Below are 17,537 nucleotides of genomic sequence, written 5' to 3'. Positions count from 1 at the left end.
GTACGCTTCAGTGAAAGGGTGCATTTTACTGCATGGAAATTATTCTGCAATGAACCTGACTTTAAAACATAGTCGGGCCTGGAAGCACCCATGTCTCTGAGCCTGAGAAGGTTAGGGAATCCCCCTGGAGTTGCCATGGCTGGGCAACTCGGTGCCCCTTGGGAAGGATCCTGTTGGGCTGTGGAAGCAGCCTCGAACACATCCTTTCCTCCCTGTCTCTCAGATACTTTGCAGGGTGAGAGCGAATAATACATTGCACTGTGAACAGTTGAGTTCTGTGACCGCATGTGACAGGACATAAAGTCAGACGAAAGATTGGACTCATGGTGCAGAAGCAGCCTGTGGGAAAATCACTTTTCTTGGGGAAGCTGTGCAGTGGCAAGCAGGGTAGCGAGCTGGGGTTTAAATAAGAAGTGTGGAGATGGGGTGGCTGTGGGTTTAAAGGGGGAGCATGCAGGGAGCGCTCCCCAGGGCCTGTGACTGGTGCCACAGCTGCAGAGGAGAGTGCAGACTGGACCAGGGTATTTATTAAACCACCTGAGGTGGAAAAGCCCCTTTGCGGACAGGCCCCAAACAAGCCACAGACTAAAATTGTTCCTCCATTACCCAAGCCCACTCCTCCAAGAAGGTGTTTGATTGTCAGAAATGTTAATTTCCAGGCTGCTCTTAACAAGACTCTCCAAAGATGTCTGGTGGCGGGTGGGGCGTAGGTGCCCAACAGCCCCTGCTGCCTTCTAAGCCCTATTTGGGTTGGGATTTCCTAATATCCTCTTCCCATTCATCAGTCCACTTTCTCTCAGAGGAACAGGCAACCTTGAACCCTGGAAGCAATTCTAGTGAGTGAAGCCCAGGCGCTGTCTCAGGTTGGAGGTGTTGGAGCAATCAACGGCAGGTCTGAGTGGGGCGGCAGGCTCTGCCCTGTGTCCTGTGATGAGGATTGTTTCCTGGAAGAAAGGAAATCACTCAGGACTGTGGAGTGAAATCAACTCACTCAGTGGGGACGCCAGTGTCCCCCGCCCCCTGTTTCCTCACCTGGCCCAGCCTGCTGTCAGGAGGGTTTACTCTCTATTCAGATCAGGGGATTGTGGTTTCTTAAGAAGTGGCCCCACAGGTTTCCTTGTCTAGTGCTTTCGTGTAGAGGTGTGACTCCTGTGTTGGAGGGAGGTGAAGTGCCCTTGCCACATTTATGTATTCATTCACACGAGAAACCTCATGTTCATGGAATAGTGCACTGAGCCCCTGCTTTTCAGATGTCAGCACTTCTTGAGAGGGTCAGGTAAGCACTGAAGTGTCATCTTTGATGACAAAGAACCGGAAACACTGGAGGAAATGACGGAAGAGCGTCATGGGGAGAGCGTTCCCAAGCGAAGTCAGATGAGGAGGGGGCATTCTAGGTGAAGGGAATGTCACACTTGGAGAATTTGAAGTGATCTGATTTGTCTGGAACTCCTGGTGGGGGCAGGTAAGGTTGGAAAGTAGGGACCATGGGAGAATGAGAAGCCACGTCCACCCTGAGCAGGCACTTGGGCTTCACCCTGAAGGCTCTAGGTATCAGCCCACGGGGGAGAAGCAGGGGAGAGGGGGTCAGATGTGAATAATCAGATCAGCAGGTCCCCCAGACTGTGCGCAAGCTGAGGTGGGGAGGGCCTGGAGGGGGCAGCACCCTGAGGCCATGCGGTAGGCCAGGCGAGAGAGAACCAAGGCTTCCAGGAGCTCAGCAGGGAGAGGGCCTCCGTGAGTCCCTTGGGTGGAGGACTTCCTTCCAAGGGAGTTGTTGGAATGGAAGCCTAATTTCGGTAATTTGAGGAGAGCAGGAGGTGAGGCAGTGGAGACAGCGAGTTTGAACTCTCGGAGGCTTGGCTGTGAAAAGGAAGTGGCGTGAGAGAGGAGCATGGGCTTGGGTGTACTGCGGCCCTCCAGGAGGCAGGGGTAGATGGTTGGAAGGCCAGCCAGGATGGAGGCCTTTCTTCCATGAGAAGGACAGAAAGGTGGGATGGCTGTGGGTGCAGATGAGTTTCTGCACGTTAGAGCAGGAATTGGGGATTTCCTGCTTGACAGCCTCTATTTCCCCATGAAGGAGGAGATGAGGCATCTGCTGAGAGGCAGCAGGGTCAGAAGCTTGAAGAGGATGGAGGAAGGTGGGAATGGCTGCCCAGTAAACAGAAAGAGAAATTGCAGAGTGTGCAGATTGTTTGGCTGAGGTTAAAGACCATAAATTGAGGTTTAGGAGTTGTTGAGATCAACTTCCTGCTTAGGTCTAGAAACAGTGTCTTAATCCATAGAAGTGATTCTCCGAGTGAAATTCAGTTTTATTTTTTGGCTGCAGTACTTGTATAAAAGTATAATGGCAGGGCTTGGTTAAAGGAAGATGAGTTGATGTGTGGTCTCATCCAGCCACCCAGGTATGGGTAAGAAGAGAATGGGTAGTTGGATTCATCTAGAATTAATGTTTTGCTGAGCGTACAGACGGATATTTTGTAAAGGTGAAAAATAAAGGCCTGGAAGCGGCACTGGGGGTGGCTGGCAGGTGAGGAGGAAGGAGCTGCCTCCATTCCAGAGAGCAGTGAGGACTGCAGAGTCCTGGGGGGCCCAGCTGGGCTTCTGTGATGGCAAAGAGGGGAGGGGCCAGAGGGTACTCCTTAAGGAGGCTGGGGATCCAGAGGTATTTATGGTACAATGATTTGAGAGGTCAGCAGGGGTACAAGGCATGAAGTATGGAATGGAAGGAGACAGTGAGTGACCAGGAAGGTTGGTGCCAGTGGCCCAGGAAGACAGGGATGAGAAAAGAAGCAGACATAGAATAACTGGCCTTGGGGTCTGGTTTTTTTTTTTTTTTGGCCTTTTGTTTTGTTTTGTTTTGTTTTGTTTTGTTTTGTTTTGTTTTGAGACAGTGTCTTGTTCTGTCACCCAGGCTGGAGTACAGTGGTGTCATCACAGCTCTCATTGCGGCCCCCATCTACCAGGCTCAAACGATCCTCCTGCCTTAGTCTCCCAAGTAGCTGGGGCTACACCTGGCTAATTTTTAAGTTTTTTGTAGAGATGAGGTCTCCCTGTGTTGTTGCCCAGGCTGGTTTTGAACTTCTTGGGTTCAAGCCATCCTCCCACCTCGGCCTCCCAAAGTGCTGGGATTACAGGTGTGAGCCATTGCGCCTGGTTGGCCTTGGGGTCCTTAAAAGTCAGCTCCTGTCAGCAGCTTTGTTGGGGGCAGGCTTTGGCCTCAGAAGATGTCCCAGGCCAGCAATGGCAACATCTGTGATAGAGAGTACAGTTTCTGTTTAGAGTTCCATAGGGAACATTGAGAGGGGCTTAGGGAGCCCAGAACTTGTACTCCCCCACTGCCATACCTGCTTTTTTATTTTTTTCTATTTTATTTTACTAGCAAGGAGTGGAATGAGGTCTAATGTATTTTAAACAGCTTTAATGAGATGTAATTGACATACCATACAATTCACCCATTTAAAGTATACAATTTGGTGGTTTTTAGTATGTTCACAAGGTTGTGCATCCATTACCAACCACAGTCAATTTTAGAATATTTTCATCACCCCGTAAAAAAGCCCTTTAGCAGCTACTCGCCATTGCCCCCCTCCAGCCCCGGGCAACCACTAATCTACTTTCTTTCTGTATGGATTTGCCTATTCTGGGCATTTAATACAGATGGGACCTTTACTTTTTGATGTGATCAGTCCCAGTACCACAAGGTCAGAGGGATTTAGGCCTCTGAGGGACAGAACCTGCCTAGACGAAGACTGAGCCATAGTCCTGGCTCCTGGCTCAGTGGTCTCTGCATTGCATTGAGAAGAGCGGAAAGAACTTCATATAAGCTGTATGTAGATTTCCTTTTTAAAGGATTCAGTTCAGCTGCATATTATGGAGCTACCAATATTCATGACCCAGAAGTTATCAAAATATAAGATTTTTTTTCTTTCTCCTGTGGCTGTTTAAAATCTATTTCTATGGAAAGATTTTTGGAGATAAGCACCTTCTACCTTGTTCTGCTTTTGTGGCAGCCTTTAAAACTCTCTCATCAGGCAGGAAGAGTTAACTTGTCATGCTTGGAACACCAGCTCTGCTATTTAATGGCAAAAGCCACAATTACTTTTGCACCAACCTAATACTTCCCCATTATGTGACCTTGGCAAGTTACTTAACCTCTCTGTCTCCATTTCCTCATCTCTAAAATGTTTACAAGCATAGCACCTAGCTGACATGATTGTATGAGGGTTAAATGAGTTGATACATCTAAAATGTGTAGAAAATGGCCTGGCAAACAATAAGCACTGTGGGCACTAACTGTGAGTATCATCTGAGACTCTTGATTGTTGTTAATTCCTGCCGGCCCTTATTTTTAGTTGGAGGTGGGGTGGGCAGTGAAAGGAGAGACTGATCCTTGTCAGAAAATATGTATACACTTGGCCTTGGTTGTTGGTTTCCTCTGCTTATTAATTCATGCCAATCTGAATTAGTGAATATGTAGGATTATGGAGTCTTCTCACAGAAGTCCAATTTCATCTCCAAGGCAAGATGATTTTGTTCCTAGCCAATTTTACCTGTCTGCCTATGTGGGCTTCCCACCATGGTTCTGTCTGCCCCAGTTTTGCCGGTCCTTCTAGGTCCGTCTTGTGCCTGTCCTCTATCCCACCCGCTCCTGACAGCCATACTGGGAAGACCCCTCCTTCCTTCACACCTGGTGGTTCTAAACACAGAATGCTTGGAGACAAATATAAAACAGTATGTATAGAAAGTGCTGAATTAAATATATTTTATTGTCTGCCCAGTACAATTAATAGCCTCCTTCAAGATATTTTTATTTTCTTTAATTTCCTATGGTGCTTAGCATTGAGTATTCAATATTAGTTATGCCAAAATGAATCTTGAGCAAAATCAGTTTGCTTACAAAGGATTTAAGAAATTGGTTCCCAAGTATGTAAGCATTTTCTTTATGGTGCGGATTTTATTTGTTTACCATAAAAATCCCTTTGTAAATGGCTAGTGCAAGGGTCACCTTCAACCCTTCCTGATCCAAATATGCAATCTAAACCAAAGAAGGGCAGGTCAGTCAGTGACCCGTCACTGAGGACTGGACTGATTCTGGTCAGTAGGTGTGTGCAGCGATGACCAGGGATGACAGAGGAGGGAGCACTTTCCCGTTGGAAGAGTTGCTGTCATCCTTGACAATTTGAATGGTGGTTACAGTGACTCTGTTACATTTTCAATGAAGTAAGATGCTTTTTACTTTTAAAGCCATCCATAAAGATATTGAAAGGGGCTGCCCTTCAGAATTCTTAATGCAATGGAACCTCTAAGTCTGACTTTAGACAGTGAGAGATGCAGAGATTAGCACCATGTAGAACACTCACTAGGTACTTAGTTCCCACTGCACGGCCAGAGCCCAGTTCTAAGTTCTTTCAGGGACACATAAGCAATGTAATGCACAGCCAGTCCTTGATCACAACAAACTTACAGTTTGTAGTGACAAAACCCAAAACTCAGGGGTGCACAATATGCTAGGGCACGTGTAAGAGCTTGATTGTGAGGGATTCCAAAGAAGAGAGAAGCGAGATCAACAGTGGTCAGGAAAGGACAGACTTGAGCCAAACCTGGACGATGGTATTTAGGTGAGTTTAGGGAGGGGGAAGGTAGGCTTTCTCGTGGCAGGAGTTCACCTGGGTGAGTGGGTGAGCTTGGCACTGCAGGTGGATGTGTTTGTGATGCTGATGTCACAGCCCCAGTTGCAGGGAAGTACCTTCAGGTGATCCTGTGGGCTGTGACTCTGCTCCTGTGACCTTGGCTTTCACCGTCATCCTCCCTAGCACTTCCAGTGTCTGCCAACCAGCAGGCTCAGCTGCTCCCACAGGTCCCACGGGGGCCAGCCCACATGGGATGAGGGCACGCCGTGGCCGGATCCTGAACATGTATGGTTGAATCATTCTTTGCACCGTCCAGTTAAGGTCCTGGTTCGAGGACTGAATCAACCTTCACAGAGCCAGCCTACTGATCCCATCCCTCTGCTGCAACCCAGGGCTTCCTTCTTACTCTTCACAAAGCACTCTGTCCTATCTTGTTGTTCTGCAGGTCCCCAAAGGAACTGACCAGAACTGGGCTCAGAAGCTCTATGACCGGCACTCCAGCAGCCAGCACTTCCAGAAGCCCCGCATGTCCAACACGGCCTTCATCATCGTCCACTTTGCAGACAAGGTGGCTCTCCTCTCTGTTGGCTTGGGTATTCCCTTGGCCTCTCTCTAAGTAGACTCAATGGGCTCTAGACCTAGAGAGAAGGCTGTCCCTTATGAATTCAAATGGCCTGAAGCCTCAGCTAGGTTCCCCTTCCATCCTCTTTTACTCACCCCTCTACTTCTAGGAGATACCAAGCTTACCACAAAACATAACTTCACAGGGGGTGCTATAGTTGCCTAGTCATTCATATATATATATACACATACACACACATACACACACACACATATATACACACATATATACATATACACACATATGTCTGTATATAGTCTATACACACACAAACACACACATATATATATGTATATATAAATTCTAAAGCAGTTAAGAGTCTACCCTCATGGAGCTTGAGAAAGAAGGGAGGGCTGAAAACAAAGTACTGAATGGTTTGGCTTCTTACCTGGAGCCAGTGTAGCTGCTCTTCAGGGGTCTGCTTTCTCAGTAGCTGGTGCATGCATAGAATTTTTCTAAGTGGATTTCTGTTTGCTATGCACTAGCCCGGTGTTTCTTAAATTGCAATGTGTGTATGAATCACCTAGGGTCTTGTTAAAATACAGATTGATTCACTGGGTCTGAGGTGTGGCTAAGAAGCTGCATTTATAGAGCCCTAAAGAAACCTTTTATTATGGGAACTCCCTTTAAAACAATTTCTTCCACAAAATGAATACTCAGTTCCCTGTATGTAAATCCTGACCAGTTATTGGGTTTGCATTTTAAGTGGAAACATCTGTGGGTTTCCTGTCTACTCACAGCTCTTTTCAGAAAATGCTACATGGATGAGATGAAAGTGGTTGAGAAACTGCTGAAGCACTAACGACTGTGTCTCTCTCTGGTTGCTGTGGCCCCAGGTGGAGTACCTCTCTGATGGTTTTCTGGAGAAAAACAGAGACACAGTGTATGAAGAGCAGATCAATATCCTGAAGGCCAGCAAGGTAAAGAGTGTCAGAAGTGGGGAATGGAGCAGGAATGCCCACGGCCAGTGCTGGACAGGGAGTGGTGATGCAACCCCCTTGGGGTGGAAAGACAGAGATGCTGGGCAGGGAGGAGGCCAAGGGGTTTGTTGGTCATTTCAGTATGAAAACACTTGAATGGCCATACCACTGTGAATGTGTCCAATCTTGTCTGAAAACACTTTAGTATGGCCTGATGGAGGGAAGAAAGCAAGGAGTGTAGGGGTAGGGGGAGAAAACTGGGAAAGATGCCTGCTAATAGAGGGGATGGGGAGCATGGGAGGTGACAGGAAGAGAGAGGACGGTGAGCACAGTGATGGAAATGTAGCTGGTGTCCATCATGTCATCTGTCCTCCGTCTCCTGCCTGCAGATGTAAGATTATTTAAACCCCATCACATCTAGTATCTGCATTTAATTTGTTCAGCAGTCTATAGAACCTCTCTATAAGCAGAAACTTAATGGAATAGAAGGTGGGATTTAAGGAACACTTAAATCTACTACTTTGGACTCTTTCTCTGTTATCAGAATTTCATTTATTTCCAAGCATAGGAAAAAGGTAGCAAATATTGTGTCCATTCTACAGGTAGAGGAAAGAAGGCACCAATTCACCCAAACATATCTTTACTAAGCACCTGCTTTGGAAGGCACTGCCCTAAACACACCATTTTCACACAAAGATGAGCAAGACAGAGTCTACACTCTGGTTGCTCCCCTTCTAATGGGCTGTGAGTGGGTAGGTAACTGTGAAAGGAGAGAAGGGGGCAGGGGGAGAGGGTGGTGCAGTCAGGGGAAGCATGTGTGCTGGCATTCTAAAAGCCGACTCTGATGCAGATGCTGTTGCTGGCTTTAGCCCTGCAGAGGAAACCTAGGGCCGGTGGTGGGGGAACTTCCCAGGATTTAGGAGGCTTTCTCCCAGACCACATGATACTGAACTCACTGCAGGAGCCTGATAACATTGTAGAAATGGCAGATTAATTTCTCTTTGTGATAAGCTTTAGATGAATGCAATAGGATGAGATGATAGAATGGAGAAAATATATCCAGCAAAGTGGACCCAGGACATAAAGCCAAGTAAACCCTGTTCTATCACGTGGTGAGGGGTTTAGGGAGGATTTGAGTCAGTAGCAGCATGCAGACTGCCAAGAACAGACCCCTGCCCAGTGTGATCTCTGGATATCTGGAACATCAGAGAATTAGTCATCACTGGGACAAACTGGCTGTGGGTAAAAGTGAATATCACTTAGGGAGCTGCAAGGTCAGTCTTGCATTGAATTCCAAATTTTTTAGATCTCCAGTCTGTGGTGGTTAATGTGACTTTTTCCATTTTTTTCATGAGGGTGGTGGCATAGGGAAGAGTCCCAAGGCACAGGGAAAGAGAGTAGATGGAAGAGTTCTGAACCCTAGGAGCCCCTTCCTCATGATGGTCTCTTACGATGCCTGGAGGCCTGTGACAACCTATAGGGCCAGAAAACTCTGTTGTCTTGGTAGAAGTTTCTCCTTTCAGATTAGGAGCAGAAATGAGGTATGGAGGGAAGAAAGGTGGGTACTTTTCATTTAATACAGAGTCTGGTTCTGCCATTGTGTTGATTTCTGAGCATCTTAATTTGAGTGACTCTCGAGGATTCCAGAATCTAAAAAGGAGTGGTGCCAGGAAAACTCTGTTATACTCACTCTCCAGCAGGTTATCTTTTATTAATAGCTGAGCTGCTTTTCCCTTATTTTTATTTAACAACTTTATTGAATATTTGTGTAGTATATAGTGGTAACCAACACATGTAGTTAATCTCATGGAACTTAGTGGAAAAGATGCACAGTTTAATTACAAATTGTGGTAACGCTAAGAAGGTCAAGAAGAAGGTGCTATGGAAGAGAATGATAAGGGTAGGTTGGTGGCCCCCAAGACCACTCCCAGGTTCAACCATTTGCCAGGAAGACTCACAGAACTTAGCATATAGTTATGGCTATAATTTGTTACAGCAAAAAGTAAACAGCAAACTCAGCAAAGGGAGAGGTGGATGGGGCAATGTCTCTGGGAGACCAGGCACAAGCTTCCAAGAGTCCCTTCCACCTGGAGTCATACAGAATGCATGTAATTCCCCCTAGAAGCAAGTCATGACACTTCTTTTGAAATGCCTACCAGGGAAGGTCACCTGAGCCCAGGCAGCCAGGATTTTTATTTGGGGTTGATTATGTAGGCACTCTTAGCCTAGCACAAACCAAAATTCCAAACTCCCAGAAGGAAAGCAGATGCTCAACATAAATTATTGTTTGCATGAACAATTTAGGCACAGTGAACAGTTCTTATCAGGGAATGGTGAAAATCCAAGTTCCCCTAACACCAGCCAGGGGTCAAGCAGCCTTTCTAAGGATAGCAGATGCAGGCCTGCTGTGTTAGCTCTTTTCTATACAAGAATATTGTTTTAGATTGTAGGTACTGGGTTTGTATTAGAAATTAAATATAAGCTCATAAAAAATTAAAATAGTGTAGAAATATATAAAATAAGTCTTCTTTCCCACTCCTTGACCCATTTTTTGATGGGTCAGAATATACCCTATTCTGCATGTTGGTACATCTTTTTAAGATTAAAATAAGTGCATTATAGACACATAGTCCTCTGTAATTTAATTTTTCAGTTACCATTGTATCTTGGTTGTCTTAAACAACTGCTGATAATTTGCTATTTCAAATAATGTAGCAATGAATATCCTTTATGTGTATCTTTGCATACTTCTGTACAATTATGTCTATTGGGTAAAATTTTAGAAGCAGATTGATGATGGTTCAAAGAGTATGCACATCAAAAGTGTATAGATGTTGCTAAGTTGGAGGACAAAATAGGTATGATCTACTCTTGAAATGCAACTTCTTCCTTCTCTTTCCTGCCCACCAAGCACAATACTAGCTTTCCCCCTCACCAGCTAAAATGTCTAAAGAGCCAATGACCTTGTTGCCACCCCTGTCCCCATCCCAGCAACACCCCTGAGATGCGGTGATGTTGGCTAGCAGCACTGAGATTAACCAAGAAGGGCTCTGGCCGACCAGACCTTAGCTGGAAGAGGGCTTGAGAACTCTCTACCCTGAGCCCCTCCTAGCTTGTTTCAGACATCTCAAAAGACAGAAAGCAAAGATTGATGCTGTATCACCATAAACCTGCAGATGGGCTATACACAGACTGCAGCTGCAAATCAAAGAGTGATTCTAAGTATGCTCTACACCATTCAGGCAGATGGGCATGTCTGGCAGCATCTGTCATTTTAGTATCTTTAAAGCTCATCATTTACTGAGTGAGTCTATTTTCTTTAAAATTTTTAGTTTTCATAGTAGCCCTATGAGGCATATGTTTCTAACTCCATGTTAAAGAAAAATGAAAACCTAGAAAGATACAAGGTTCTATGTCATTACATTAAAATTGTAATGCTTAAATTTTTATTGGTTTTCATTTAGCACAGCTAAATCTCAAATCCTGTTTGTAAATTCATAATTTTACCTAAAGTACTTTTATTTTATGAGAGACTTTTTTCCCCCCATTGGGTGACATCCTTGATAAGAAATTAACAAGTCATCATGAATAATTAAGCAGTAGGGGGTAGAAGACACCCATATACTCTACCAACCAAAGGGATGTTCGAAGAACTCCCACTAAGAGCAGTGAAATAACAGGGCGTTAATGAGAATGTAATTAGTGAAGCCAGTTCCATTGTCTGAGTGGTTGTAATGTAGCTAATTGCTTTCTCAGCTATTGGATCTATAAATAGAGACTTAAGTAAAGAAATGCCTCTTTAAAACATGACTTCAATTTATTAACAGACTCATTTTCTTTAAATACTAAAGGATGGAGGTTTTCCCTTCCAGTTTTTATTTATTGTGAAAAGGAATAATTTATCAACCAGGAGAAAAAGAAAACTTTAAAAGGAGAATGTTTTTCCTCTGACGATTTCCTATTCCTGGCCACCACTACATGTAGGTCAGAGGGACAAGCTGTGGGTCACGTGTTTATGCCAGCATGTGCTGGGCAGTGAGGGTGTACTGGGCAGCGTTTCTGGGCTATGGGACAGGCATTCCAATGGCATCTTTCCACTCTATCCCAGCATAAGGGGTCTTGAGATGAATGTGGTCCAGAGGCCACCTTGGCCCAAAGCTACGTACCCTGAGTTCATGAACCCTACACCTCCTTCCCAGAATTAATTTTCCAACAAACTCATCCCCCTCTGAATCTCAGAGATCCTACCACTTCCAAATGCAGTCTCAATGACAGGGACCTACAATTAAAACCTAGATTTTAAAATAAAATACAAATTCACCAGACTGAACCTTGGTCATGTTGGTACCCAAATTACAGCACAGGAGTCACAGGAACAGCTCAGACAAGGCCCAGGTGTTTACTCCCCTTCTCCCTCCTGCTGCTTATGGCTTGACTTCGGCTTGTCAAGGAATGACAAGTACACATGTCCATTGCTTTCCACGCTGATGTGTTTTTAAAAGGTTATATACACACACCTTGTTTTGACCAAACAAGTTTGCTTTTTAAAAATCTTATGTTTACTTTTAATTTTTTAACTTATTTTCTGTATAGGAGCTTGAGATAATAAACATACTATAAAATGTTCTCAAATGTACTTTGAGTGCTTCCCGTTTAAGATGTGCTGGTATTTGAAAAGCTTCTACCGATTCTTAAACCAAGCAGGGCACTATGTAGGATGACTTTTTAGTTGACAAAATAATATCATCTCCTTTATAATACGGGACAGTCCATGTTGTCTTCCAAAAAAAATGAAGTACTGAGACTTTTCCTCCAAAGCCTATTTAAAACCCTTTTAAAATATTCATCTAAATCTCAGAGATGTTTCCCTCCAAAGGGTACCATTAGTCATGTAAAAAGAATTGATTGACGGGAAAATGTGTTTATTACATTTACAGCCATAGATTTCTTTTTAAAGAAAAGATTCTGGGGAAGAGACACCAGTCAAACTGTTCTTATACTGTGTCTTATTTTAACTTTATGTGTCTGTTTCAGAGGAAATATCTTTTATATTCTTATAAACACAAATGAGTAGGTGTGATTTCCAAGGTAACAGCTATGTCTCAGCTGTAATTGACTTTTTCTAAACTGCCAAATGGCCTTTAGAAAGTCTTTTCATGCTTCTTAGTCCCTTTTTGATTTGCCCCAGGCTTTTAAAAGCTATATATAGAAATGAATAGCAGAGAATACCAAAGCCAGTCCCTATATACAGGTTTTAAACAAGTGACAGGAAAGTGTTGGTTTGTCGGGAGGTGCTACCTTGAGTGTTTGAGTTTGAAGGGGACAAATTGTGAGAAATGCCCAGGTGGCTGCCCTAAGGTAAATTGTGGCAGCTCTCTTACTGCTCAGTCAGCTTAAAAACAGACTGCTGAATAGCTCTAACACATAATTGGAGTTTGTCAGTTGCCCTGATCTGATCACTATACGCTATATATGTCAAAACTAGGTACCCCATGTATGTACAGTTATTATGTGTCAATTAAAAAATAAAAATTTAAAAACTTCCTTTCACTCAGAAATTGATCCTTTGTATGGGTCCTTTGTTAAGTAAGAGCTTGGTGACTACGGCTGGGTGCGGTGGCTCACACGTGTAATCCCAGCACTTTGGGAGGCTGAGGCAGGCGGATCACAAGGTCAGGAAATCGAGACCATCCTGGCTTACACGGCGAAAGCCCATCTCTACTAAAAATACAAAAAATTAGCCAGGCGTGGTGGCGGGTGCCTGTAGTCCCAGCTACTCGGGAGGCTGAGGTAGCAGAATGGCATGAACCCGGGAGGCGGAGTTTGCAGTGAGCCGAGATCGCGCCACTGCACTCCAGCCTGGGTGACAGAGTGAGACTCCGTCTCAAAAAAACAAAAAGAGCTTGGTGACTACTTTTCATTGTGACACTGGGCTTGTGTATAGTTGGGACACTCCTCAGGTGAGGTATCCTTACCTAGCCCAATCTTCTTAAGGGATGGGTGTGGATGGAACCAGTAATTTGTATTTCTTGCCTGGGTCTTTTGTGGTTGTCTACAGCCCAGTGTTGAACATGGTATCTCTTAGTCTTTCAGTCCTGTCATCAAACTAGATCTCTTTCTATGTTCATTGAGTTTATAAAACAAATTTTGAATAAAATATGAAGCATACTGTACCTTCTTTTGAGAACTAATATTCCAACACAGTCATCTCCCTCTAAATCCCAGATCCTACCACTTCCAAATGCAGTCTCAACAGCAGGAACTTAAACGAAAACCTAGCTTTTCAAATAACATACAAATTCTTCACACTAAACCTTGATTATGTTTGTATCCAGATTATAGCACAGTGCCAGCTTAGGTACAAATCTGCCTTGGACAGTTTTTACTTTCTGTTCTTGAGTTACAAAGTCCCTGTTTAATGTATACAATTAAAAGCATAGATAGCCTTTCTAATGGAAGCAGAGGAAAGGGCCTGAAATCTTAAAATTCTCCCATTGGTGATTCTGATTTCCAAGTTCCTAGTGTGATTTTTCATACAGATCAAGCATCACAAATCTAGAATGCTCTAAAATTTGAAACTTTTTGAGCACCAATATGACACTCAAAGGAAATGCATCTACAGCCGTACTACCCCGAACGTGCCTGATCTTATCTGATCTCAGAAGCTAAGCAGGGTCGGGCCTGGTTAGTACATGGATGGGAGGAAATGCTCACTGGAGTATTTTGGATTTTGGGTTTTCAGATTAGGGATGCTCAGCCAGTAAGTATAATGTAAATTCTCCAAACTCTGAAACACTTCTGGTCTCAGGCATTTTGAATAAGGGATACTCAATCTGTACCTGTTACTGACCTTAGGGCTTAATATATTTTTTCACAGTAAAAGCTACTATGAATGATTTCTGTAAATTTGACCCCCTCCCCACCACCCAATAGTATAGTTATGCAGATTGGTAACTTCTACCCGTGCCTCAAACATCTTGAAAATTCACTTCAGAAAGTATATGAATTAGAATTATTTAATAAGCCAGTGTTTTGCTTTGCCATGACAGACAGGCATGAATCACAATAACATCTTCAAAATGTGAACCTGCCTCTAGCCTCCCATTATTTCCCCATGGAATTTTCTCAGCACCAGTCTGACGGACCACTTTGTCCTTTCTTACCTGTGTCTTGGCTCTCTGGCCCTGGTCCATGGAGCCCCCAGGCCCAACTCTTCTCTCCTCCCCTCCTCCCCTCCTCCCCTCCTCCAGCCCATTCTGCTCCTGCCACTCTCAGTGTTTAGTTCACCTGAACACTGTTCATCTATGGCTTTCTGCCATAGACAGTGAGGACAAACAAATGGGCCTTTAACATGTGGCTACTGGATAAAGTTTGCATCCAGAGAAAACTCTGGCTGTTGGTTGGAATGTGTTTGGGTGAAGGTGTGCCCAGAGGTATGCCCTCACGCTTTCGGTGACTGTGGTGATCCAGGAGAGAGCTGGGTAGTCCTGAGCTGGAGCAGCAGCTCCAGCTCCAGCTCCAGCTCCAGATTAATGAAAAAAAGGACTGCGTGATACTGCCCCATGGGCAGAACCTAGTACTTGGTTGAGATATAGGAAGTAGGGTGAGGACAGGATTCTAGCCTAACCTAGGAAGTCAGTGGGTGAAGGTGGTTTGGGCTGTATTGAATTCGGAGTTCCCAGTAGAACACCTAGAGGGAAGAAGAGCAAGCTGGAATTGTGAATCATAGTAACGGGAAAAGATCCAGACTGGAGTGGCAGGATCTGGGAGGGATGGTTGGAGCCATGGCCTAGGGGAGACTGTCCCCAGGGACTGAGGTAAGTGGTGAGGATGAGGCTTTGGAAAATGGCAATGCAAAGGAGGGAAGTGCAGGAAAAAGCTCCGTGGGAGGTTCTGGGAAGGGCTCCGGGCAGGGAGAAGATTGGAGGAAGCAGAACTGCTAAGTCTCAGGAAGGGACCTTTACAAGGAGTCATGGGCAAGTGGCACAGAGGCCTTTGAAGAGGTCGAGTAGGATCAAAAATGTAACCACACCACTTCTAGCCATTGGACTTGACAAGCACTGGAGTTGCTTTCAAGGTACATTTTAGCAGCATGGGGAGGAGGCCATCTGGTAGAGGGAGGTCTGAGGAGGAGCGGCGTGGAGGGCGGCGTCCATCTGTGGACGCCTTGCTCGAGGTGATCGATGGTAAAGTGAGAAGAGAGACAGGCTGAGCAGGGAGGGGTTTGAAGCAACAGAGAAGCTTGAACGTAGCTGTATGCTTGGTGGATAGAAGCCAGGGGATGGAGCGATTCAAGTATAAGAAAATGCAGGAATCCAGGTCAGGGAGTGACTTAAAGGAATCATCTGGTCAGCTCTTCCATTTATATAGATGAGCAAGTTAAAATCTGGTAAGCCTGAGAGGTTTGCCATGGGCCACACAGCTATCACGTTGCAGGGTCATATCTAAAGTTCAGGTCTCCTGACCCAGCCCCATGCCCTTCCTGCTATACCTCATTACTTCTGAGCTCCCTGCTAGGTTGTAAGCTCTTCTGGTCTCCCTGGTCTCCCTTGACTCCTCTAGGTACCCAGGGCAGGGCTTCATGTGCAGTGGGCTCTTCCTTATGCTGTAGCCAGGGATCTGTTTAGAAAGAACTGCCATCGCTGGTTCTAGTCATTGCCGCTCTCTGTGGTGCATTGTTGCTTGGACTCTGGAGCCAGGCTGTCTGGGTTCAAATCCTGACTATGCTACATACAGCTCTGTGATCTTGGGCCCTAAGTCTCAGTTTCCTCATCTGTAAAATAGAGTGCAATGGTGCTTACACCACTGGGAGGCTTGGAGGAGTTCATGTGTGCCAGGCATAGTCAACATGCTCAATAAATATTAGCCCCTGTTATTTTAACCCTTTAATGGCTTCCCATTGCTCTTAGGATAAAAATAAAAATTCTTAACTGAGACCTACATGAGCTGGTCCCTCTTACTTCCTTCTCACTGTGTACATTGTAGGTTGACCGGCTTTATCTTAGCCCCCTGAATGCACAGAGCTCCTTCATAGGTGCCGTTATTTCCACCCCATAACATGCTGTCCTCCCCATTCAATGTCCTACAGTTCAGACTTCCCTCCCTAAGAGAATCCTTTCTTCATTTCCCACATCCCAGACCCCCGATTCAGTAGCATCTTTGTTGTTGATTTCCTTTAGGATATTCATCATCTTCTCATTATGTTTTTAATTGTGGGTTATTTTCATTAGCATTCACCTTCCACGCTAGACCATAAACTCCATGATGTAGAAGAGGCTAGGCTTGTTCTATAACACTTTTGTGTTACCAGTCCCTAGCACAGCACTTGTTGCATATTTGAGAGTCAGTTACTGTTGATAGATTAATGCGTGGATGAATGAATGAGTGAACAAACTAGTCAGTCTAGTTTTTTGACAGTCAGTGACCTAGTATTTACTTTCTCACCATTGACTGCACATGGAATTGAGTACCTAATGAAAATATCGGTTTTTTATGATGTTGGCATACAGATTTTAGCCACAGATCTTAAATTGTGTTTTTATTTCTGACAGCTTGCTAGTTACCTTGCCGTCTAAAAAGACAATATTTATGACTTTGAAAAGCCATGCATGAAGAGAGGGAGGAAAATTTATTTCAAAGATGCTGAGAATAGCAACAGAATTGTCACCTGTTGGCAGCTAACACTTGGGGGCATCCTTAGTGATGTCACTGGGGGACCCTCCAGGGTACCTGCCTGACAATAATATCATCAGTATCCTTAGCAGGGATTTGTCTCTATTTCCTTCCATGGAGCTATTTATACTCTGCATGTTGTGAATAGGATCATCCCTTCCATGCCCTCAGGCAGGGATTTGAGGTGTGCTTTGCTCAGAAATATGGTGGCATTCTCTAGTGCTAATCATGGTGTCAGCAGCCTATTGTAGCCACAGAATAGCCAGCAGTGAGAATGGGCTTGCACTGCTCACCAGAGATGGCCTTAAGATCATTGGTTGGTGCTTTTAGACTGAACTTAGAACCCAGGCCAGGGAACTAAGGAACTGCAACTTTTATTTGCATGCAAGTCACTCTGGTGGAAAATGGGAATTGGATGCTTCTAATGGTTGGTGTGTCTGTGAGAAATGAGGAGTGCAAGGGAAAAGTGAAACTGACACGTGTTGATTCCAGCATGGTTGTGCATGTAGGTGCACATGAAACACTGTTGTTTCATTGCTTTATAACCCATTAGACTAGCTCCTGTGCTGTGTAAAACAAAACACTGACTTGTGTTAATTTCTCTTGACTCTTAAAACTGAAACTACTGAAATGTATGAACTTTGTAATAACTAAGAATGAGGTAAGAGGAACTAATTTTTTTGTATGTTTTTA

The 17,537-nt window shown here is 44.6% G+C and overlaps 1 protein-coding gene across 3 annotated transcripts in view; it reads left to right on the top strand.

Moving 5' to 3' along the window:
• MYO5B (myosin VB) overlaps positions 1-17,537 on the top strand; it is a 367,801-nt gene that overhangs the window by 235,702 nt on the left and 114,562 nt on the right. For all 3 annotated transcript variants that reach the window (XM_054460695.2, XM_054460694.2, XM_063653662.1), the window contains exons 13-14: positions 6,076-6,198; positions 7,089-7,172. In XM_054460695.2, the coding sequence (XP_054316670.2) occupies positions 6,076-6,198; positions 7,089-7,172 (207 nt within the window). The remainder of the gene's footprint in view (positions 1-6,075; positions 6,199-7,088; positions 7,173-17,537) is intronic.

The sequence above is a fragment of the Pongo pygmaeus genome, chromosome 17 (genome assembly GCF_028885625.2).
Source record: "Pongo pygmaeus isolate AG05252 chromosome 17, NHGRI_mPonPyg2-v2.0_pri, whole genome shotgun sequence".
In the NCBI taxonomy this organism is placed as follows: Eukaryota; Metazoa; Chordata; class Mammalia; order Primates; family Hominidae; genus Pongo; species Pongo pygmaeus.
The sequence above is the reverse complement of the archived record's forward strand: the minus strand, read 5'-3'. Positions and strand labels throughout refer to the sequence as shown.